Raw genomic sequence first — 26131 nt, 5'->3', positions numbered from 1 at the left:
TGTCTAACAAGGAATTGTACTGTTATAAATAGGGGTTATGTAAGTAACTATCCCAATCAATAATACAAACAAGGTTTAGTCTTGAAATTTGATTCTCCTTTAAAAGAGAGAGTTTGCTAAGTCTTCTTAACACTAATGTATATTGTTACGAACATTCAAAAGAGTTCATATTCTTGATGGAGTTGAAGTCACGAATTCTTCTTTGGCGAAGCAATTTTAACTCCACGCATGAAGATATAAGGTCCTTCAATACATAGATGGGACGCCTCCTCCTCTAATGCTTACCCAACTTACGATTCATGGGTGAAATCGATTCCATTTTCTTTTAATGGATTTAAGATACACTTTCAAATGATATATATCCTAGTTCGGGTCTAACCTTTGAATCACTGCTTATGGGGCTTGAACCACATCAATGGTATCTTCCTCAACAACATAAGAGCAAGATTCGTGACTCTAGGAAAAGAGTTTACCAACCTAACTCTCAAAGTTATGCCATCTCTTAAGGCCTATTGCAACGTCTCAAACTATTGTCGGACCAAATAAACAAGGTCGAGAGCCTCATCTTCAAGAAACGTCTTGATTTTTAACTAATTTGTAATCTACCCACGGAGTATGATATAATGATAATGTTGGTGCACGCCTAAACCAATAGTTACAAAGTGATAAGAATATCCTAACTAATTGGGATACGCAATTAACTATAGGAAACCTATAATATTTACTTGATATAAATCAAGAATGATAAACGATAATTAACGCACAACTTAGAAATAACCGACTTATATTATAACCAGAAAATATAACTTAAAAAACTGATTACAATATCTTTGGTAGTGATGGTGGTGATTGTTTTGTTTGTTGTTGTTTCTAACACTAACTTTGTACATGTATTTATACTAGTAACCCAACTTGGTCACCAAACATAATATCTGGCACCACTCAACTTAGCCACCAAGCTGAACTTGTGGCAACAAGGTCAACTTGGCCAACAAGGTGAACTTGGCCACCAATCATATGGAAGAATGCTTCATAATACCCCTTAGACTTTAACCGACTTGTTAAAACCTCTTAGGCCCGGTTCACCGACTTGTGACCCGGAATATAAATTAATCCAACATTCACCCAACTAATTTCTGTTCGGATTAGAAAAGTCTTCAACTCCAAGTAACTCGCGCATCTCCGTGAACTTGATTCTTACGAGTGCTTTAGTGAGGATATCGGCCTGTTGCTCTTTCCCGCTAATGTGCTCAACATCGACCTCGCCGTCGTTGTTGCAATCTCGGATAAAATGAAAGCGAGACTTTATATTCTTTGTTTGGTTGTGGAAAAACCGGATTTTTCACAAGGGCTATTGCGGACGTGTTATCAACTTTCATCACAACTTTCTGCAATGCTTCTCCAGTCAACTCGCTCAACAACTCTCGGAGATATACAGCTTGACATGCGGCTGCTATGTACTCGGCTTCACACGATGAGAGTGCAACTGTCGCTTGCTTTTGTGAGCACTATGTAATTGGAGATTGCCGTAATAAAACACGTGCCCCTGGTACTTCTACCATCATCCTCATCTATGTTGTGGCTACTATCACTATAACCTGCAAGTCTTTTGGACCCATTCTTCCCGTACTTGATCCCATAACTCGTCGTTTTCTTCAAATATCTCAATAGGTGTCGTATTGCTATACCATGAGATTCCTGTGGGCTTTGCATATATTGACTAACAATACCCACAGAGTATGTCATTTCCGGACGAGTGTGTAATAAATACCTTAACAAACCCACTACCTTTCGATACTCGGTTGCATCGAGTTCGACTTCATTCTCGGCTTTTGAGTATTTCACACCATGATCCATCGGGACCTGAGACGGATTACAGTTTGCATACCGGTCTCTGTTAGAATTCTTTTGGCGCATCCTTCTTGTGTAATTACTATCCCATCCTCTCGTTGAAATATTTCGATTCCGAGATAGTAGGTTAACTTCCCAGATCCGACATCTCAAACTTGGTCGCCATACCCTTTTTGAAATCGGAAATTGTACTCGAGCTTGTACCTGTCACAAATAAATCATCCACATACACGGCTACGATAAAAAAATGTTTCCCATCCGTCTTTCGCTAAACCGATTGTTCCTTGGAACATTTTTGAAACTTCATGTTTCGTAGGATGTTATCGAGCTTTGTGTTCCAAGCTCGGGGAGCTTTCCTTAACCCGTACAAGGCCTTTGACAACTTGTAAACTTTTGCCTTCTCGCCTTTTTTCTCGTATCCTTCGGGTTGTGAGACGAACACAACTTCTTTCAATATACCATGTAGAAAAGCCGTTTTTACATCAAGATGGTGGATTTCCCACCCATTAGATGCAGCCAATGCAATTAGTAGCCGAACGGTCTCAATTCGGGCTACCGGGGCGAAAACATTATCAAAGTCAATCCCGGGTTGTTGCATGTAACCCTTTGCAACCAACCGAGCTTTGTTCTTGTTTATTGTTCCATCCGCATTTCGTTTGATTTTGAACACCCACTTCAACCCGATACATTTTCAACCCTTTGGAAGTTCGACTAACCTCCATGTTTCATTCTTGTTTATCGAATCGATCTCGCTATTCATAGCACGAACCCATTCTTGGTTCCACTTAGCCTCAAAATAGCTACTCGGTTCATCACTTGCTGTGACAAGCAATTGCTCATAGTCAGAGTCAATATGTAACACATAATATTCTTGTAATCTTCTTGGTAAGACCAAGACTCGGGTTGAACGTCTTAGACCCGTTTGGGCCTCATTTTCACCTGAATGGACCTGTGACCCATTACTCGTTGACTGAAATTGAGAGCGGGTTGAGGAATTAAGCCCGATATAACTTGGTTCGGCTAAGTCGTTGGACTCGGGTTGAACCGATGATGCAAGTTCAGAGCTTGGGCTACCTGGGTTGCTTCCAGAAGTTTCTTCGGTGGGTTCGATTTGACCAGTTCCATTGTCTACCGCACCCCCTCCCCCCAAAAAAAATAGAAAACATACCCGGCTCGTAGTCATTCTTCTCTACTTTCTTTACCCAATTCCACCCTTTGTTTTCATCAAACTGCGAGATAAACGAGCTGTCTTGACATGTCATCAATTTTCTTTAGATGTACACTATTAACTTTAGCATACGGCATGCACCCAAATACTCGAACGTGTTCTAATCTGTTTCTTTTACTTGAACCGTTCATATGGAGTTTGATCAACCAAGGCTCGGATTGGGACCCGATTGATTAAAAAGGTTGAATGTCCGACCGCTTCTCCCCACATATAATTCGGTACCTACATCGCCTTTAGAATACTCCGCACCATCCCCATTAAAGTTCGGTTTCGCCTTTCTACCACACCATTTTGTTGTGGCGTGTGCAGGGCGGTTAAATGCCAAATGATTCCACTTTCATCGCAGAACCGATTGAAATCACGTGAAGTGAATTCTCCTCCCCTATCGGTTCGGAGAGTTTTCATTAGTAAACCCGCCTCCGTCTCGATTAGGGCTCTAAACCACTTGAAACTTTCAAATGCTTCACCTTTTTCTTTCAATAAAAACGTCCACATATATCGTGAGTAATCGTCTATAATAACAAAGACATACATATTACCCGAGATAGTGGATGGAGTTATTGGATCGCACAAGTCACCATGAACTAACTCCAAAGGTTGGGATGCTCTAAACAAGGGTGTAGCCGTAAACGAACGCCTCGTTTGTTTACCCACCAAACACGATTCACACAACTGATTTTCGTGTTCAAACTATGGTAAACCTCATACAAGATCCTTCTTAGCCATTGATTTCATTAACTCGAAATTGATGTGTCCAAGTCTTGCATGCCAACGCCATGCATCATCTTTGATCTTTGATTGCAAACACACGGGAGCTCTAATCTTCATTCTTATTTTGTGGAGTCGGTTTACGGATCTCTTGACCTTCATGAGTAACCTCACGTTCTCATCATACATGGTTAGAAGATCATGTTTCATCCGAATGTCACATCCGGACTTCGTTGCTTGACCGAGACTTATTATATTAATTTTTAACTCCGGAATGTAATAAATCTCGGTTAGCAAGTCTTGGTCACCCGATTTTCCTTGGAAAATAATTGAGCCTTTTCCCTTGATTTGAACAAATAACCCATCTCCGAACTTAACCCTCCTGGTTATGTTCTCGTTTAACTCTAAAAAATATGACCGATTTCCCATCATATGATTACTTTTCCCATTATCCAAATACCATACATCATCTTCGACCCTCTCGGTCTCGTATTTCTTTGGTATAAGGTTTTGTTCATTTAAGAACACAACTTGATGCATATACGCCGCATCATCAAAATTTTCACGGGCTTAGGTTTTGTTTGCTTTTTAACCCTTTTGAACTCGGTCAAAGTGACCAAACTGGTCACATCGGTAACATAAAATCTTTGACCGATCTTTCTTCATCTTTATTTTCCCTCGACTTGATGACCATTGTTCGGTACTAGGGGCTCGGTATTGGCCATTAAAACGGCCTCAACCGCGACCTCAACCTCTTCGTCCTCGTCCCCCATTAGATTCAAAACTTCTATGACTTGATGAATCATATTTACCGAATAAAATTTTACCTTGGTCACTCCCTTGAATTTCTTCTTCTCGGATTCTCTCCTCATAAGCTCGAAGTCGGCCTACAACATCTTCAAATCCCGTTTTATTGAGATCCAACACTTGCTCAAGCGAAGCAACCATCTGAATATACTTCGATCTTGGGAGACTTTTGAGAATATTCATTACCAACCTTGCTTCATCTCTAACTTCGCCAAGAGCCGCGGATTTCGAGGCAATGCTCGATAACTTTCCCGCAAAGTTAGCTATAGAATCTGACTTGTTCATATTCATATTGTCAAATTCCATTGACAAGGTTTGGAGACGTGCTTCTCTAACCCGTTCAGCACCTAAGTGTCGGGTTTTAATCGAATCCCACATGGCTTTAGCAGTTTCTTGATCTCCAATTTGCATGATCAAGGTTTCGGGTATGGATTGAAACAACAAGGCCATAGCCATGTCATTTTTGTCTTCATCGGAGACACCTAAGTTGATGGTGTCCCATACTTTGTGAACTCTTAGGAATACTTTCATCCTCATAGCCCACACGGTATAGTTCATTGCAATTAACACCGGACGGACATTGAACGGAAGATGCCCCCTTCTGTTTCCCCTTTGGCGGTGGCGGTGGAGTCGTGTCACCCATGGCTACTCAAACCCAACTTGTTTGAATAAAGTAACAACTGAACGAACTATTCGATCGACAATGACAACAATTTCTTCGGGAGATCCAACCAACTTGTTCGATCAACCACATCAACAACTTCTTCGGGAAATCAAACCAACTTGTTTGATCGAAACACCTTCTTTGTTGGCCGATAATTATCGCGTTCTTGAACCGAGCTCTGATACCAATTCAAGAATGATAAACGATAACTAACGCACAACTTAGAAATAACCGACTTATATTATAACAAGAAAATATAACTCAAAACTGATTACAATATCTTTGGTTGTGATGGTGGTAATTGTTGTGTTTGTTGTTGTGTCTAACACTAACTTTGTACATGTATTTATACTAGTAACCTAACTTGGTCACCAAGCATAATATGTGGCCACTACTCAACTTGGCCACCAAGGTCAACTTGGCCAACAATGTGAACTTGACCACCAAGCATATGGAAGAATGTTTCATAATACCCCTTAGACTTTAACCGACTTGTTAAAACCTCTTAGGCCCGGTTCACCGACTTGTGACCCGGAATACAAATTAATCCAACAATAAATACATAAATATTACCGTTATAAGACAGAATTACAAATTTTGTCCTTTAAAAAAAGCCAAATTACGGTTCGTGTCCTTTTCTAAGTTTCCTTGCAGGCGGTGTACCTTAAACTTTTTTTTCCTACAAGTTATGTCCTTTACGCTAACTGGGTTAGAAAAACTCTGTTAAATCCCATCACGTGAGAAGCATGTGAGGGTAGTTTTGTCTTTTTGCCTACCCTGCAACTTCTTCTTCTTCAGTGCATCTGATAGCATCAAACCCTAACATCAATGGAGAAACACATTCAAATCTTCTTACACAAGATCTCAATCCTATCAATCACCATTGCCACATTAATCTTCCTCTTCCAATTCCAATTCCAATTCCAATTCCCACAAACCTGCAATTCACCAAACCCTAACCCTAACCACCTTCCCAAATCCTCCTGCGCCGCCGGCCACCGTCCAACCACCACCATCCACCGCAAAAACCACCACCTCTGGTCCACCGCCACGTGGCGCAAATCCGTCCATTCATTCTCCAACATCTTCCACCACCTCCAAACCCTACTTTAAAATTTTTGGGTCGGGTTCGGTTATCTGGCGCCATGGTCCCCTCGTCAGAGGCTGAAGCTTCTGTGCAAAGATACCCGTTGGATAAGCGTGGATTGTTTTCGAATGTTCGAGGAGATATCGCGCTTCGAATCTACCTTGTTCATGGTCAATTTTCCACAAATCAACAGCAACCGCAAGAGCTAGGGTTTGGAGGTGGTGGAAGATGGTGGAGAATGAATGGACGGATTTGCGCCACGTGGCGGTGGACCAGAGGTGGTGGTTTTTGCGGTGGATGGTGGTGGTTGGACGGCGGCCGGCGGCGCAGGAGGATTTGGGATGGTGGTTAGGGTTAGGGTTTGGTGAATTGCAGGTTTGTGGGAATTGGAATTGGAATTGGAATTGGAAGAGGAAGATTAATGTGGCAATGGTGATTGATAGGATTGAGATCTTGTGTAAGAAGATTTGAATGTGTTTCTCCATTGATGTTAGGGTTTGATGCTATCAGATGCACTGAAGAAGAAGAAGTTGCAGGGTAGGCAAAAAGACAAAACTACCCTCACATGCTTCTCACGTGATGGGATTTAACAGAGTTTTTCTAACCCAGTTAGCGTAAAGGACATAACTTGTAGGAAAAAAAAGTTTAAAGTACATCGCCTGCAAGGAAACTTAGAAAAGGACACGAACCGTAATTTGGCTTTTTTTAAAGGACAAAATTTGTAATTCTGTCCCGTTATAAAGAAAACTTAAGGAAGATTTTTTTGATTAATTAATCATTTTAAAAAAGAATCCAATTACAATAAAGATACATGTAAGCAAGCAACAAGTTGCGTCACAACCTTCATTTGAATGAGAAATTTAAACTCAACTCCTGCTTATCACACTTTGCATTTGTAATCCGCATGCCTGTTTTCGGAGGAAAAAAGTTGATTGTAATAAGAAATATGATAGCGGCTTACATATTACAGTTTCCGAATTAATATATTTTATGATGATCCAAAAAGTTTATTAGTAACAAAATTCAAGGTTTTCGAATTGATTGAAGCATAACTTCTCATACTGAATGGTGTTTTGATTGGTTCGCGATGCAGAATCCTTACAGGACAAAACCTAAATGGCATTCTCCCACAAGAATTCGTTGATCTTCGTTACCTCGAAATCATGTACAATCCTTTCTCAGTTTCGTTGTTAATTTAACTCAAGTAGTTTGTTTGTGTTTAATAGCTGATCGATATGCATTTTAATCATACAGAGACTTAACTCGCAACTATCTCAGTGGCACCATCCCTCCACAATGGGGTTCCATGGAGCGAATTGTAAACATGTAATCTTTGACATACTATATCGATTTTTAACCTTAAACTTAAAAGTACTGCGTTTGTCATCAAATACATTACAGCGAATTGCACTTTTTGTCCTTTATGATTTGATCAGATTTCAGACTGCGTCCTTTAACTAATGTATTTAAGGTGGACGTTCTTTATGTTTTAGTTTTTAAACAGGCTTTATCTTTATGACCTAAACTTAGTTATTTTTTCTGGTTAAGTGTATAATGACATGCCAAACACATCATAAATAAATGGTAATTTGCTTCACCATCATCAGACGTCAAATTAAACTCCCTTCTCAACATCGAAGTCGGAGACTTTGGCACCGACAACCACTACTCCGGCGCAAAAACTGGCCGCCTCCGTCACCAGCACCTCCTCCAACATTAACATCAGCGGCCTCCTTGCCTGCTGCTACAACGTCAGCGTCTCTATTTTCACCAACAAATTCCCCAGCGTCTTTCCGCCGCCTGCCTCTCCCCTTCCGACGCCATTAATGCTAGCTCAATCAACAACACCAACATCATCTCCTTTTTTGGCATATCCGTTACCCGAACCCTAACCAACATTCAATCATTCACAGCCGAACAATATTCCATCGTTCCTCGATAATTCAATCTCAAATCGGAACTGAATTGGCTTCTGGCTGTGAGGTTTCTCCGAAGGAGATGATGCATTGATGCCCAACCGGAAAAAAATGGGTTTAAAAATTAAAACACAAAGCACGTTCAATATAAATATGTTAGTTAAAGGACGAGCCTGAAATTTGATCAAAACATAAAGTATGAAAACTGTAATTCACTCAAAACATTATTTGTAGTTCTCTTACAGCAAACCGGTTGAACGGATCAATCCCAAAGGAACTCGGAAACATCAGCACATTGAGATCTTTGTAAATTTCTGTTAAACTGTTTTGTCTTTAAATTGACTGTCATTTTTTGACTTATGTGAATCTTTTTTATTGTTATTTATTATTTTTTGCTGTTTGGACCGCTATTCAATTGCTAAATAGAGTGGTTGAGGAGAATAGGCTGTCCGGACCAGTTCCTGGGGAACTTGGGAATCTTACCGGGATTGATAGATTGTAAGAATTAGTTAAATTTGTTTGTATTGTGTTTGCTTTCCGTATCTCATTATGTGATGACTATATTGTAGATTCCTGAGCTCCAACTATTTCACCGGGGATTTGCCTGCATCATTTGCAAATCTGTTCAACATGACGGGATTGTGAGTTCTACTATTTTGTCGGATTGAATTATTCTTTCATCATTATATGACTAGATCTGGTTGACTACTTTTATGTATGTCTCTTACTCAGTCGCATTAGTAGTAACAGCTTCTCAGGGAAGATCCCGGGTTTCATTGGAAACTGGACAAGTCTTGTGAGCCTGTGCGACATTTCGTTCTCTTTCTTTTAGGTTTATTGGCTATAGCAATTATATTTAAATAAGGTTTCTGAATAACAGAAGGATTCAGGCTAGTGGATTGGAAGGGCCGATACCCTCTAGCATCACTCTCCTACCAACTTTAAAAGACTTGTTAGTAATTCCTCATTATGTCATCAGTTTTATGATGTGCTTGCCATTTTGATTAAATATCTGTATTAATTTAGTCAAGCGATGCAGGAGAATCAGTGACTTGAAAGGACCAGACACCCCTTGTCCACCCTTTAGTAATACAACGCGTTTCAGGAACCTGTAAGTTGAGTTGCTTCTTTCAATTGAGTGTTACCAGCTTCTTCATCTTCTTCATATTTTTTTTTCTAATGTATTATGAAATCAATCTTGCCAGGATATTGAGGAGTTGTAATTTAATCGGCCACTTACCAGAATATCTTGCCCCACAAGATCTGATTCTCTTGTTAGTAATATGGACCCTTTACTCGGTTATTTACTTATACTTGAAATTTATTTGCATTAACACACAAACATATCTCCTCTGTTGCGAATCTTAATATCCAGGAGCAAAAAAGACAGAATCGTGATCTGATCGACACTTCTTTTTAATAAGCAAACTAAAATTAACTTCTGCACATTACAGGGATCCCTGACCCACTATTTAAAATAAACCTAACAGTTGGTACTTAGAACTTGGTAGTGTAAGTAATCAAAACAAATAAAGAACAAAATTAAGGATTGGACAACAGAAACAAGAACAGATGGCTTTTAGGGTTTTGAATGTTTATTGAAAGTGGATAATTGGTTCATACATAAACTGATAATGAAACTGCTTAAATTAAATAGTAACAATAAAACACAACGAACTTTGGTCTACTGCGTGAAACTAGGACAATGAATGACCTACGGCAAACTTATTCAAACTTGCACGCGCAGCTTCATCAAAATGTAGGGAAAAACTATTGGTATAAGAACAATTGCAGAACAAGATTGCAGCCAAAATTCTTAGGGCTTTTATTATTTTCAAGAGTGAATAACAACTTAAGAACAATAAGCCTCAATAAATAGAAAAAGAAAATAAGAACTTGAACGGCTCTAAGCAAAACACTCAGCCAACATAACAAATAGGACCAACTGCCCTTATTCAAAAACTAAATACTTAATAATTAAATATAACATTCCTGCTGCATTAGTTTGAATCATATTTCTACACCTCCCCTTGATTCAAACTCCTTAACTCCAAGCATGTGTCTGAAATAGACGAATTTCTCCCTTGCCAATGCCTTTCTCAGTATGTCAGCTACCTGATCATTAGAATCGCAATACTCAAGAGCAACCAATTCTTGTGCCACCATATCTCTATTAAAGTGATGCTTCAGTTCTATATGTTTTGACCTGCTGTTTAGAACCGGATTTTTGCTGAGATTAATGGCCAATTTATTATCACAAAATATGACAGTTGCTCCTGTTTGTGACCACCCCAAATCTTCCAACATCCTTCTTAGCCACATAGCTTAACATGTGGCTGTTGTAGCTGATATGTATTCGGCTTCAGTGCTTGAAAGAGCCACCGTTGTTTGTTTCTTTGAACTCCAATTGATCATTCCACTTCCAACTGAAAAAACATATGCTGAAACACTTTTTCGATCATCCACACATGTGGCCCAATAACTATCAGTAAAGCCACATAGTTCAACCTTAGAACCCCTTTCATACCATATTCCAAAATGAGTTGTGTCTACAACATACCTGAGGGTTCTCTTGGCTGCACTGAGATGTATCTTTGATGGAGCTTGCATAAACCTGGACACAATTCCAACAACATGTGATATATCGGGCCGAGTATGAGTAAGATAGATCAAACCACCAACCAAACTTCGGTACATACTTTCATTTGTTTTATCAGCCAAGTCATCAACCATTAAAATTCTCACTCGAGTTCATAGAAGTATCTTCAACTTTTGCATAAACTGTAGGCTCATTGTGACTTCGATTATACCCGTTTTTTACGAAATAACCATCAATCTTTGAGTACCATGCCCTTGGATCCTGCTTTAAACCATAAAGGGCCTTATTCAACTTATATACCTTCTTTTCTTGACCAGCAACTTCAAAACCTTCTAGTTGCTTAACATATGTCTCCTCTTCTAGATCACCATTAAAAAAAGGCTGACTTAACATCTAATTGATGTATAAGCCAACCCATTTGAGAAGCCACATAAATCACAACCTGTATAGTTTCAAACCTTGCAACGGTTGCAAAGGTTTTTTGATAATCAAGACCGTATTGTTGAGAGTAACCCTTTGCGACGAGCCAGGCCTTGTATTTAACCACTTCTCCTCTTGGCCCTATCTTAGTTTTGTACAACCATTTAAGTCCCACAAGATTTCGGCCTTGAGGTAGAGTGACAAGTTCCCATGTGTGATTCTTTTCAATGGACTGAAGTTCTTCTTTCATAGCAAGCAGCCACTCTTTCTTGATTGATGTTTCTTTAAAAGTGGTAGGATCGGTTATGGTAAAAGCAAATTGACAACTCAAAATATCAGCAATGCGTAGCTTCATCAATCTCTAGTGCACGGTCGTAGACATCATTAAGATCAATAATTTTGGGTATAGGAGAGGTTTGATTTCTGAGGTATGGTATGGTTGGGTTTGTAGTTTGGAAATTATTGGTTCGATCAGGGTTGTTGTTGAAGTTGGTTTGTGAGGATGTGGATTGTTGTGAAGGCTAGGGTGAGTTATTGATATTGTGTGATGATTGAAAGTGGTCGGTATTGATCGAAGGTTGTGGAGTGATAGGATCATTTTTATTTTCAAGTATAGGTTCCAAAGGAAACGGGTCAATATAGTGGATGTCATACATACTACCTTCATGACCGTGACCGAAATCCCACTTTGTGTCTTCGTGAAAAACCACGTCTCTACTGGTTAAGAATTTTGAGTCGTGGGATTATATACCCGATAACCATTTGATTGAGATGAGTAGCCAATAAAGATGCATTTTTCAGATCGGTTATCCAATTTCTTTCGGTTTTGTGAGGGTATTAGCCGATGTGCACAAAAGCCAAATACTCTCAGGTGCCTAACTGATGGATTGGCGCAATTCCATGCACCTCAAGGAGTATTATCGGCCAGGGCTTTTGTAGGGAAAATGTTGATTAAATAGACAGCTGTAGCCACACCTTCAGCCCAGAAATAATTTGGCATCTTTTTATGTTTCAACATGCTTCTAGTCAGCCCCATAATCGTCTGATTTTTGCGTTCCACGACACCATTGTGTTATGGTGTATAAGGAGGTGTGAGTTCTCTCTTTATGCCATGTGAATCACAAAACTCAATAAACTCCTTAGAAGTGAACTTACCACCTCTTCCGGATCTAACAACTTTGATAGAATGATTACTTTGATTTTCAACAAGGGCCTTGAATGATTTGAACTTACTGAAAGCATCAAACTTATTAGTAACAAAGTAGACCCAACACATACGTGTTAGGTCATCAATTAAAAGGAAGTAATACAGGCTACCACCCAAGCTAGCCACTTGCATGGGGCCACACAGATCCATGTGAATGAGTTCCAACTTCTGTGTGGCTCTCCATGATTTAGATGTAGATGACTCACGATATTTCTTTCCTACAACACAGCGATCACATGATTCCAAAGGTTTGATACTTAGCAGGCCTAGTACCATTCCTTTGTCATGCAATAGTTTTAAACCGAATGTGTTGTAGTGACCGTACCTTGAATGTTAAAGTCGTGTTGTTGATTCATATTTGTGTGTAGACTTTTGACTTTGAGCTCCTTCTTTATGATTTGCTTTCAGTTTTGATGCATCAGCCATAAACATATTGTTGCTGGCAACCGAAACCGTCATGAGAACCATCTTTGATGCTTTACATGTGATAACACATTTGTCATCATCAAATAGCAATGAATAGCCCTTTCTCATTAGTTGGCCCACACTGAGCAAATTAAACTCAAGCTTTGGAACAAAGTAAACATCGTCCAGAAGTTTGTAACTTCCATTTTCAAATTCAACCTTAATCGTCCCTTTTCCTTCTACCTGAATCTCATTCTTATCACCAAGATGAACAGTTAACTTAAAGTTTTCATTCATCTTAACAAAACTATCCTTAATTCCAGTCATGTGAATAGAGCAACCAGAGTCTAAAAACCAAATACGAGTTTTGTTACTAGATTGTGAGGAGTTAATCATCAATGACATTTGAGGTTCAAGAATAAGTGCTATAAATAGCCTCGGCTCCTCCTTCGTATTGTCTTTTACTTCTTCATCATCAGCTGCAACATTAACGTGTTGTTCTTCATTATACCACAATCTTTTCTGAAGTGCCCAAATTTGTTGCATATGGTACACTGGGGAACCTTATTTTTCTCAAAGCTTCTGCCACGTCCTCTTCCTCTGAAGAATCCGTGGCCTCGCCCTCTTGAACCACTACTAGATTGAGACCCTATTTGAGTCTTCTCAAGCATCACTTGTAATGCTTGTTCATCAATCTTTTGTTGTTTCACAGGCGCCCTTCTGTTAATTCTTTCTTCATGAAACTGTAGAGACCCCATCAACTTGACAGGAGATAGAGTTGCCAGATTGTGAGACACTTCAACTGAAGGCACAACGTAATCAAACCTGGAAGTAAGACTCCGTAACACCTTCTCCACTATGGATTGATCTGTGATGTCTTCACCGAACGACCTTCTTAGACTGACAATCTCCATAACATGTGAAAAATACTCTCCAACATACTCATCTTCATTCATGCAGAGATTTTCAAAAACCCTGCGTAAGCCCTGCAGCATGATGGATTGCACCTACGAATCACCTTGAAATTACATTTTAGGATATCCCATGTTTCCTTGGCACTCTTTGCAGCTGTGATTCGTGAGAAGAGTTTCTCATGTATGGCTTGTTGAAAGAAAGCCATAGCATAAGCATCCTTCTTCAGACTATTCTTTTCTTTCTCATCAACACGGAACTCCACCACGTCCCAGAGATCTCTGGATCTTAGGATCGTCTTGATTCAGATGATCCAGTGTTCATAACATGCGCCTTTGAACACTAGAATATGGATGGTAGGGTTCGTATGATCAGCCATGGAATTAGGGTTTGATGGGAATCAAATTTATCTAAAGATTTGAGCACGTACTTAACAATTGTAGAACAAAATTGCAGCCAAAATACTTAGGGTTTTTATTATTTTCAAGAGTGAATAACAACTTGAGAGCAATAAGCCTCAATAAATAGAAAAAGAAAATAACAACTTGAACGGCTCTAAGCAAAAGACTCGGGCAACATAACAAATAGGCCCAACAACCCTTATTCAAAAACTAAATACTTAAAAGATAATTAAAAATAACACTCATGAACAATATGCTGCATTAGTTTGAATCATATTTCGACAAAAACCTTTCCTCGTCGATTGCCCAACACTTAATAAACTGTACTATAATTAAGGGGTATAATAGACATCACTGATCAACTTGAACTTACCATCTTGTGTACTAATCTTAACTTCACCAATATCCTCAACTGAAATTTCTTTCTTATCACCAAGTTTCACAAATAGCTTAAAGGACTCATCAGTATTAGTAAAACTTTCTTGTGTTCCAATCATATGATTGGAACACCTGAATCAATGAACCAAAGAGAGTTTGATGATGAGGATATATTTGCGTTCACCATGAGCATATACTAATCATTAGCATCTATAGTCTGCAGATGGAACCAATGCTAAGAAGAGTCTTTGATCAACATTCTGCTCCTCCTCTTCATCTTGATTTGATGCCATATTAGCCTGTGCTTCATCATTGAACCAGCAATCCTTAAGATGACCAAATCTTTTGCAGTTATAGCATTCAGGACCCTTATTCCATTGACTTCGTCCTCTCCCTCTGCCCCAAATGAACCCCTCCCACAACCTCTAACACCACTGGTATCATCACTTGGACACATCCTACCACTTTGAACTACTTGTACGGCCTGTTCATCCAACTTCTCATGTTTCTTAATCACGGCTCTACAATTCAGTCTTTCTTCTTGGGATTGCAAGGATCCCATCAGCTTCATGAGAGTGAGAGTGGTCAGATCATATGCTACCTAAATGGTTCCTAAGTATCTTCTCTACCAATTTTTTAATCTTCTATGACTTCACCATAAGACCTTTGCTAACTTACTATCCTCATTACCCTGGAGAAGTAACCGCCTATCATTTCACCTTCTTGCAACTGACGATTTTCGAACTCCCTTCTTAGACCTTGGAGTATTACAGCTTGAACTCTACTCTTAGGGATCCCATGGTTCCTTGGCTGTGTTAGCTGCAACAATACGGCATTGCTTGTTGGAGAAGCGCCTTTGCGGCATTGCTCTTGTATGTTTTTTCTTAGCCTCTCTAAATTTTGCTTGATCAGTTTCTCTAACGTTTATTCCACTCTCCATTAAATCCCATAGTTCTTGAGATCTGAAATGGTTTTCATTCGTATATTCCAATATATATATATATATATATATATATATCCTTCACCTTTGAAGGTTGGAATCACTTGCGGTGTGGGTGGGGCTACAGATTTATCAGCCATCACTTCAGGGTCGTCTCTGAGAACCCTTTAAAATTTTGGGACATGGGATAAGTAAAAAAACGGGCTTATAAAATAGCGTTCTCAATTATGTAATAGATAATTTGGCATTTTTACCAATAAGACTGTATTTCAAAATCCAAAACAAATAAATAATAATAAACATGTTACTAAAATGACTTCTGTAAAATACAAATGAAAGTTTTTTCTATTAAAAAGAAAAGAACAGTAATTGGGGGAGTTGAACTAACGACCTTTATTTTCCATTGTTTGGAACACTTTCCATTCAATCAAAGAGCCATTTTAGATTTTTGTGTTAAAACAAAATTATATACAAAAATAGTAAATTTAAATTTTAACAATTATGGTCTCTCAGGAGAGTGGGCCTCACCCCATCCCCTCCTTGCCCTCCCCTTGGGCCAGGCATGCATCACTTGAAGCACATGCTTTTGTGGAACGAATAGTAAGAGCTAGGTTCCGATTACCAATGTTTTGATACCACAATGTTGGTATTTAGAACTTCATAGTGGATGTGGTCAAAACCAATAAAGAATAAAACTAACGATTGAATAACAAAAACAAGAACATACATCAATCTGGGTTTGAATGCTTATTAAAAGCGGATAATTGTTGCATACATAAACATATGGCTAGTGGCTAGCTGCATGCCTTTAACGTGAACCTGTAAGGGCAAAAATGTGACTTGTGACATCAAAAGAACGATGTATATATTATGGTCAAGAAAATAATTAGTGTGGGCGAGAAATCTGGATACGAGATGAGAGCCCGGGATTCTTCTCCAGCGAGGATTAAAGATTGGAGATATACAAATCAAACTCCGATATTCAGTTTGTCTAGTGAGTATCGGTTATCTCTAATTTTTGTGGGAGGTCAGTATTCCGGTGAATGGTGAGCCAAAAACATCAGCTGCGGCAGTGGTTCCGATGAGGTTGGTGGCCGAAAAGATAGGGTTACCGGTGGAATTCGGCTGGTTTTTTTCCAGCAAAGAGAGGCAGTCATCGTAATCGGTTTTCCGGCACACGGTGACCATTGGTGTTTGTGACGGACTAACGGGGCAATAGGACCGTCCGGTTACGTATGTTGTCACCGGAGCTCGGTTTCCGGTGATTGTATAATGTTGCCGGATTATGGGTTTCCAGATTTGGGGTTTTCGGTTGATTGTGGTCGACAATGACCCTAAACAGTGGTTCAAGATGGGTGATGGACAGATCTCATATGGCGACAGATGTGGTTGCCAAAATGATGAAATACGGGTGGCGGCGGCGGCAGCAGTGATGACCGGAATAACGATTTTCTGGTGGTGGTCTAAGTTAAGGTGGTGGTTGTGGCAGGTGAACACGGTGTGGTTGGAGCTAGCAGGTGGCTGCGGTGTTGAATGGATGTTTCGGCGACCTTATATGTTTTCCGGTGAACTCCGGGCCAGCGAGTTTTCCGGCGGAAGTAACAAATGGATGACGACTGTTGATTGAATGAGATGCTACTAGGGTTAGGTCCTGAAACCGGATCCGACAAATGAATGGATTTTGTTCTTGATAAATGATCGAGACATGTGTGGTATAAACAAACGATCGAACATATAATGTAAAGATAAGATAAAGAGTAAACGATCTCGTAATCGGTACAAAAGATTCATAACATTTAACGAACCGATCCACCCAATGTGAGCTCCCCTTGACGGGTTGTTTACGCACTAGAAAACACCCACATATAAGTAAACAAATGTTCCCTATTTATAGCTAAAAGCAAATAGAAGACATTTCCTCATTGAATCTAAACTCAACTCGTGTACTGAAGCTCTCGTATCCTGATTTTTCACCCATGCTAATTATTTTCTTAACCATAACATATTTAACGGGGTTCGTTCTTTTGATATCATAAGTCACATTTTTGGCATTATAGAACCTTATCCCTAATGAGATTTGGATCATCATTTAACATACCAGAGGTCCGTACCTTTTTTTTTTATCGAGTCAAGGCACAAGATCGATATACAATTTATTATTTAAAAAAATTGACTAAAAACTCGTTACAATAATTATTTGTTGGTCACACATCTAAACATCCAAACGCTATATTTATAGATTAAAACCTAACTTGGTTACCAAGACATCACTATAATATTAATATTACAATTAGGAACCTAAACCCACTTAACCAACTTGTCAACTTAGGTCCTTCCATACTCACCGCCTTGTGAATACGGTCCCGAATTCATCGCTGTAATTTCATTACCGTATTTGTAACTTGATTTTTTTTGTTCATCAGCATTAATCATCATCAGCTCTTGATCTTCGGATCACATATCAAATATGATTTCCAATTTGCAATCGTAATCTTAATAGTTTAACAAAGGAAATTGAACACTACTCTTCTAGTCGTTAAATAGGGCTGCAAGCTTGGTTCGGCTTTGGTTCCATGGCTCCCGGAATTAATAATCTAGATAGGACGCGACTTTATGAAGCAGTCGGTAGGCAGTCCCTTGATCTTCCATGACGTCTCTGATCGGTGATCATAGATCTCTCTTTGGAAAAAACGATCGGCCCTAGATCTATTCATGATGGCGAAAGTCTTCCATGTGATGTAGAGATCTTGATATCAAACCCAGGTGCCACAAGCTTAGTCCGCGATCACACCAAGCTCTAATACCACATCATGTCACATGATCGATAATAGTTTATTATTACAAGAGAAAACTTACTCAAAAGCTCGTTACAATAATTGTTTGCTGATCACACATCTAAACCTTCTAACAATATCCCATTTTTATGGATATAAAATCCTAACGTGATGATCAAGACATTACCATAGTAATCATATTGCAATTAGGAAACTAAACCAACTTGTCTTCTTAGGTCCTCCATATTCACCAACTTATGAATACCGACCGGAATACCAACATCGAGTTTGTTCCATAACCTACTGTGCTTGGTAGATATTCGTCAACCTTGTGGCTTTGACTGCCTCAAATGATGTTGGCGGATTTGCGGTGACGCCATGCCATTTTTGGAACCTAGTCTTCACCACTTTTTTTATTCCAACAACCAGATGAGCAGAGCAAAGCAGACTATTATGTGCTTTGTATCGGTGTCACCTAACACCCAGGGAATGAAGATTGTTTATGCTTTCTAGCGAGTCTTTAGACATCTTCAAGGTCTTCAAGCACCACCCCACCCAACAAACTAACCAATCAATTGGCCTAATTTTTGATCTTCTTCTATAACCATGAACTTCTAAAATAACTACATGATCCAAATTGTCAAGAGTATCGAACTACTCTGTTACCACGTATTGTTGGGTTAACCTGTTCGTTTAAAGGTTACGGCTCGACATTTTATCAGTCACGGGTCGGTATTTTAGTTTTAAAAAAGTTAACCATAATAACAAAAGTTGTTTTTTATCTTTAATACGAGTATAACTTCGTTTTATAAAAATTATAAAAAATACAACAATATGTCTTTTTGTTTGACATTGTGTCTTTTGTTTGTTATTGTGTATCTTCATTTATCATTCTGTCTTATGCTCATCATTGTGTTCTTTTTTTTTTGTTATTAAAAAATGATAAAATATAAAAATTGTAACAGTGAAATAACACCAATGTGTAATCCTAACATGTAAATATAATAATAAAATAAAAAAAATTATCTAATATATAAAACACAATTATAAATACATTTTACACAATAACTGGAAACAAAAAACACAATCGTGAATACATATTACACAATGAACACAAACGTAAAACACAATAGTCAATACATAATGCACAATAACCTGAATACATTACACAATGACTAAAACACAACAATAGGTTAAAAGACACAATGACAGACAAGGGATAAAATGATGTGTATAAAGAGACAATTGCATCAAAAGACACAATTATGTAATTTTTGTTTTAGATTTTATCTTTAATATGAGTAACGATTGAAAAACACAACGACCAGAACCAATATATTACACGATGTTAATGTATTGAAAACTCAACTAAAATACACACTGACGAACCAATAATGCAATGTATAGAAACTTACCTTTTTTTCTATAGCAATATGATATTCATATTAAAGATAAAAACGCGTTTGTTATGTTGAATTTTTTTTTAAATTGTCACATGAAAAAGTTATGGACGCTTTATGCCCTTCGCTTTCCATCACTTTATTCCTCTAAAATTAATCACAATCAATCAAATTTAAGATTAATGGACTAGATAGTTTTTCATATTTCTCGTTATCTTTTCTATACTTTATATTTTATCCTTAACGTTGTACGGATATTTAATTATTTATAGCTCATTCATTTAGTGAACATATATCAAGTTTTTCTTCCCTTCACTCAGCATACTCTATCACTCTAACCAGTAAGCACTTTTATACACACGTGTGTTGTGTGTGTTATATTTGGGGCTTTAAACAATACATTTACGTGGCGGAGGCTCCATGTGCACCCTTGGTTTCTAGAGGGAAGCTATTATGTTCCGCTTATGATTAGTGGCGAAGATTGGATGAAGATGTTAAGGGACAGACGAAATGTAAGGCCCCGGTCCTGGTGCCCTGCTTTAGTGTTGAATATACTCATAAACACAGTTTCAAATATCAGAGTTAATTAAAACTTTGGCGAAATAATATAAAACATCAATTCATTGAATGTACAGAAATGGCTATAACAGAGTTACAAAACATTCATAACTTGTCTTTAAAACATAACTTAAAACATGTCTTTTAATTCAAACATTAACAAATACTTCTTTACTCATCTGCCATGTGTCCCCCTTCAAGCCAGCTGTCTCATCCTACACACATGCGTGCATACTAAAAGTCAGCTACGCTGAATAAGTTCTAGTTAATCAGGCAGCATACAATACATTCACATTTTTATATATACGTATCCGTAGATACATATGACATACTTAGCCTGTTATCTTACTTTCATTCATACATACATATTTTCTTTCTTTCTTTCATACTTTCAATGTTCATCTTACTTTACATACATACTTGCATGTTTTAAAGAGCATTTCGCCATATAACCTTCACAGATCTGCAACCCTGTAACCTTCGCATATATTATTAGGGTATGCAACCCTTTAAGCGTACCTCCATACAACCATACATTATCTTCTTTATATATTAAATTTATATAATTTCAAACATACACTTAACATTCTCCCTAACTTTCACATATCATTCATACATCATTCGTAAAACATTCACATACCACACTATTTTCTGGCGGCACGTGCAATATCCGAATACCGTTCACGTACCGTCAAGCATTCATTCATACATAAAATCATAGAAGGCATACACTTATCACTTAAAGTAAGTGTATTAACTAATCACATTAAGTATGTGCACAACCCCGAAAACATAACAATGAAGTGGGGCTAGAAACTCACCTGAATGCGATTACGTTCAGAGTTAACGGTAATCCCTTTCTTTAGTTGTGCACGGCTAACTGTATAATAATCACATGTATCAATTAACTATCACTACTCATTGTATTTATAGTTTAATTATAACCCTCAATGAACGGGGTCGGGGCAATGTCCCTGGAAGCGGGGTTCTAGGGGCGGCAGCCCCTAGCAGGGTCCAAGGGGTAGAGCCCCTGGCTGGGGTTAAGCTGTCTTAACACATTTTCCATTAGGATTTTAAATTATTATCTACTTCGCCCACTTGTTCGCTATAACGAATTAAGCCTAATTCGTTATCTGAACATAGCCTGATTCATGGCCTAATTCTCAGAACATGGCCTGATTCGTTACCTTAACTTAGCGAATTAGTGAGTAACGAATCACTTGATTCGTTATCTTACATGATTTGATTCGTTATCCTAGTTCCTTAGCCTAATTCATTATCTTGACGTGACTTGATTTGTTATCTTAATATAACGAATGGATAGATAACGAATTAAAGGTTCATTCGTTATCAAGTCGCACGAATAAGTCCCATTCGTTATAACCGCATAACGAATGATCAGTCATAACGAATTATCAACATTTCTTATCCAGACTTCGACTCAGGGTCAAAGTCAAAATCGTCAAGAACACGAAATGGTCAACATATACTATATCTGCAATTAAACCTTCGATTCTTAACAAAACATCATGAAAATGGTACCATTGAACTCGGAATCACAACGCTAACAAACCCTAATCATCCAATCAGCCAAACATTCACGTTTAAAGGGTGCGATTTGTTCTATTATAGAGTCAATTATTCATTTGACAAATTAACCTATCAATTGTTAACGGATTTCAGTAGGATTTGTTGTGTTGGATTCGTTTTTAACATACTCAAACAGATATATGATTTCTAGACGTAATCCGGACCTAAACGAACAAGTTCTCGATATAAACATACCTTAAACGAGTTGGTTTACGAACACGGTCTATTTTAGATGTTGTTTTGGTTCGTCACAACGTTCTAGCACCAACGGATTTGGGTTTTCACCTTCGTATATTGGCTCGGGTTATAGAATAGTTTGTGTGTGCTTTTGATGGTGTAGGCTATGGTGTAGAGATGGATAAAAATAGAAAGGATTAGGGTTTAAGGGGTATTTATACTCCCTTAAGCCCATGGACCTAAGACTCATTCCATCTCTTATTTCATCTTCTAAAGTCCAAGCCCGCCTTCTATTAGTTTATTTATCTAAACCGACAAACGACACACTATAAAATAAACGAAATTTATTTTATTAATTCTTTCCAAAAGAGGGACGTTAAACGAAAATACACATTAAAAAAACCGTAAACGGACGGGGTCATGATCAAATTTTGGGTTGAAAAGGGGTAAATTTACACTATGTATAAAATATGTCAGACGCAAACGGGTAAATTACAATATTGCGGAAAAAACGGAGGGGCCGGGGCCACCCCTGACCCCAACTAGCCTTTGCCACTGCTTATGATAAGAGTTACTAGTTTTGTCCTGTTATGGACCCATGGAGAGCGGCAACAACTCTCCACTATTAGTATGTCTGATCTGCTCACATCGGGCCACGTACACTTTACAAATAAGTGGTGTTGTCTCTGATGAGAACCGAGAATAGTCGGTAAATCCAAACGTTTAAAAATGCAACGACATTTGGTACTCCACACAGAAAAAACCAAACAAACCAATACCCCTAGAGAAACCTAGCTGACCATATGGCTAAATACAAATAATCCCTAATGTTCAATGTTATAATTAAAGAATTGGAACTTATGATATTACACGTATTTTAAAAGAACTGTTGTTACTTCAGGGGCGGAAATTGTTTTCTTTGTATTTAGTATACTAATTAGGTTAATTACATTTTTTTTTTCAAGAATTAACTTCTTCACTGTTTATGTTGCTCTTTCAGAGACTTCAGCTTTAATAAATTTACTGGATCCATTCCAAAAGCGTACTCTGAACTTAATCGGACACTCTACATGTAAGCTATTTCTAAATTCTAATGTATCAACTGCTACCACACAATAGATCATGCAGACGAAACTGTATATATGCTTAATAGTTCTAAGTCCTAACAAGACTATCCTTGTTTGCATCTAAATTATCTTTCCCTGTGAACTGAACATACATCTTGCACTAGTAGTGGTCGATTGCTTGACACATTACTAGACTTTCGGAAAGATCCTATCTTACAGTGAAGAGTTAAGAATATTTTTATTAATATTTAATTCAGATCTGCCTCCATGCTGCATATTATTATTATTATTATTACTATGATAGTGCCCGTATTACACACGGGTTGAAAACAGATAAATAACAAAAATCAATATAGACAACCATAAAATTCCATAAATAACATATTAGAGAAAACAAATATTTAGCATTAAGATGGCCTAATAAAAATACTAAAGAGTAAGATTGTCTACATAAAATGCTAATAGTTACACAAACTTGTCTATATTAGCAAAGTCATGAAAATGTTTAAACCGTATTATCCTAGCATGAACTTCAAAAATTTCTGTCCAAAAACAAAAACATTTTGTTTTAGAACCTGAAAAATTGTAAGGCCCCGTTACTGGTGCCTCACATTTGGAAATTGGATTTACTCATTAACATAGTTCTAAACATCAGAGTTAATAAAAACATTCGCGGAATATTAAACTTTCATAAAAACATTACATATTAATCCATAACTTGTCTTAATAAACACGTTGTCTTTCAAATTTAAACATAAATTAATAAACGTCTTGAGTCTTCAAATGCCAGTCTCTTATTCGTTTGCCACGTGCTCCCCTCAAGCGAGCTTCTTCAATCTACTCACATGCGTGCATACTAAAAGTCAGCTACGCTGAGTGAGTTCTAGTTAATCATACAACATACAATACATTCATTACTACATACTTTCGTACATACTTTATATTCTCATACTTCGTACATAATATATATACTTACCTTCATACTTTATTCTAAATTCTACTTTACATTATTCAATTCTGCCTCGGATATTATTAAGGTCCGGTCCCTTTTTCTACCTTGAGTATTATTAGGGCTCAGTCCCTTTTCTGCTTTGAGTATTATTAGGGCTTAGCCTCTTTCTTCTGTACCTGGCTACCTCTTACATTCATTCATAGCATACGCACATATCATTAATACGCTATACATAGCATTATATCCATAATCATAACTTGACAGTACGTGCAACATCCGAAGATCATTCACGTACCGGCAAGCAGTCAATCATACCTTTCACATAATCCACATAAGGCATACACTTATCACTTAGGATAAGTATATTAACAATTCATATCGAGTATGCACACAGCCCCGAAAATGTAACAAGAAATGGGCTAGAAACTCACCTGAATGCGGTTACGTTCACCGTTAATAGTATTCCCTTCTTTAGCTACGCGCGACTAACTGCATAACAATTACACATATCAATTAACTATCACTACCCATATCGCGTTTCTAGTCTAGTTATAACCCTCAACGAACAGGGGTCCGGGGGCAGCGCCCCTGGCAGCGGGGTCTAGGGGCGGCAGCCCAGCAGGGTCCAAGGGGCAGAGCCCCTGGCTAGGATCGAGCTGAAAAATTTTATTTCCATTAACTGTCTTAACACATTTTCCATTAGAATTTTAAATCATTAATTAATTTGCTAACTTGAAAGTCCAAGGGCTTCTTTGTAATTAAATCATTCTTATCTAAGTCCAGGGACCATTCTTGTCATTTTATTAAACTTCTGGTTCGTTACCCAGTTCTTACCGAATTGGGTTCATAACAAATGAACCTATTCGTTACTTTATATCGAATTGACTATTATAGCGAACTGATCCTTGTAACGAATTGGACCTTGTAACGAACTGGTCCTTATAACGAATTGGACCTCATTCGTTTGATCTGGTTAACGAATTGAACTTCATAGAGAATTGAACCCTTATAACGAACTGGTCAGCATAACGAATGACCACTCTGTAACGAACTGAACCTTCTAATTCGTTATCTCCTTTAAATGAATGGTCATAACGAATTGGGGTTAATTCGTTATCTTTTCCTAGCGAATTGGCATAACGAACTGGGGTTAGTTCGTTAGGTTCCCGTAACGAATTAGGGTTAGGTTAGGTCAGAGAAGGTCAGAAGCATTCTCTGACAACCTTAAATACTCGCGCCTCCTTTCCGGCGCCGCCGTGCCGGAAAACCGGGCGGTGGGCGGAAAAACGTAATTTACCCCATTTTACCCCGTTTTTCGTCCCGTTCGATCCAGATCTAAGCTAGGGCGACCCCTAAGCTCATATTTTGATAGGTTTATACCCGATTCCATCCGAATATCGTGACTTTAATGATTTAGGGTGTCGGCTCGTCGTTTCGCGGCTAGATCTAGCGGGTTTGGATCTATACAATATCATACTAACATTACCTCGGTTTGATACTCGGGTTTCTTGGTGATTTCGGCTAGAGAGAGAAAGTAGATGAGAGAGAGCTAAGTGTGTGTTTTAGATGGTGTAAGGAGTGAGTGAAATGGATGAATTAATGCATAATTATTGCTTATATATTATAGGTCATGGGCTTAAGCCTATGGTCTTTTCTCTCTTTCTTTGCAATCCAAGTCCATTACCAATTTTATTTAACCCAACACAAGCCCAACTCATACTACTTAATATTATTATTTTATTAACCGAAACGAGAAGACGGGATGTTACAAAAACAAAACAAACCATGCAACCTGATTAAGCATTAAACTAAAATTAAGTATAAACTAAAGTGTTAATGTATGTCATAATAATGAGTTTATGTTAACATTAATATCTAGAGGATTATGTAAAACTAAAAACAAAATGTGTGAATGTAACAGTTATTTAACTTATTTATCCAGACAAACAATGGTGGTTGTAATGGTATAAAGTGATGAGAAAATGAGAACAAATGTATCGATTGTATAGTATAAACTATTTAACTTATTTATGTAAAAATTAATATAAACATAAATGAGAATAAATTATTAAAGTCATAATTATGTCCAA

General features: G+C 38.0%; 2 protein-coding genes across 3 annotated transcripts; one reads left to right on the top strand and one right to left on the bottom strand.

Moving 5' to 3' along the window:
- Nucleotides 1-1250: 1250 nt before the first annotated feature.
- On the bottom strand, nucleotides 1251-2449 carry LOC143543452 (uncharacterized). The gene is made up of 4 exons (XM_077035770.1): nucleotides 2126-2449; nucleotides 1789-2055; nucleotides 1631-1720; nucleotides 1251-1508 (listed from the first exon to the last, which is right to left on the bottom strand). Exons 1-4 carry the CDS (start codon nucleotides 2447-2449, stop codon nucleotides 1251-1253), a joined length of 939 nt encoding a protein of 312 aa, XP_076891885.1.
- Nucleotides 2450-7251: 4802 nt separating this feature from the next.
- LOC143543462 (uncharacterized) lies at nucleotides 7252-23290 on the top strand. 2 transcript variants are annotated; one of them, XM_077035778.1, is made up of 10 exons: nucleotides 7252-7510; nucleotides 7600-7671; nucleotides 8496-8567; nucleotides 8688-8759; nucleotides 8831-8902; nucleotides 8994-9065; nucleotides 9142-9213; nucleotides 9301-9372; nucleotides 9467-9535; nucleotides 23023-23290. In XM_077035778.1, exons 2-10 carry the CDS (start codon nucleotides 7652-7654, stop codon nucleotides 23096-23098), a joined length of 597 nt encoding a protein of 198 aa, XP_076891893.1. In that variant the 5' UTR covers nucleotides 7252-7510; nucleotides 7600-7651; the 3' UTR covers nucleotides 23099-23290. The 2 variants fall into 2 exon arrangements, with proteins under 2 accessions (XP_076891893.1, XP_076891892.1); XM_077035777.1 differs by lacking the exon at nucleotides 23023-23290 and having other exon boundaries at nucleotides 9467-10147.
- Nucleotides 23291-26131: the final 2841 nt, after the last annotated feature.

Source organism: Bidens hawaiensis, unplaced genomic scaffold, assembly GCF_021521415.1.
Source record: "Bidens hawaiensis isolate Kalapana, Puna unplaced genomic scaffold, B.hawaiensis_p1.1 tig00013121_1, whole genome shotgun sequence".
NCBI classification, from domain to species: Eukaryota; Viridiplantae; Streptophyta; class Magnoliopsida; order Asterales; family Asteraceae; genus Bidens; species Bidens hawaiensis.
This window is presented reverse-complemented; position numbering and strand designations above follow the sequence as displayed.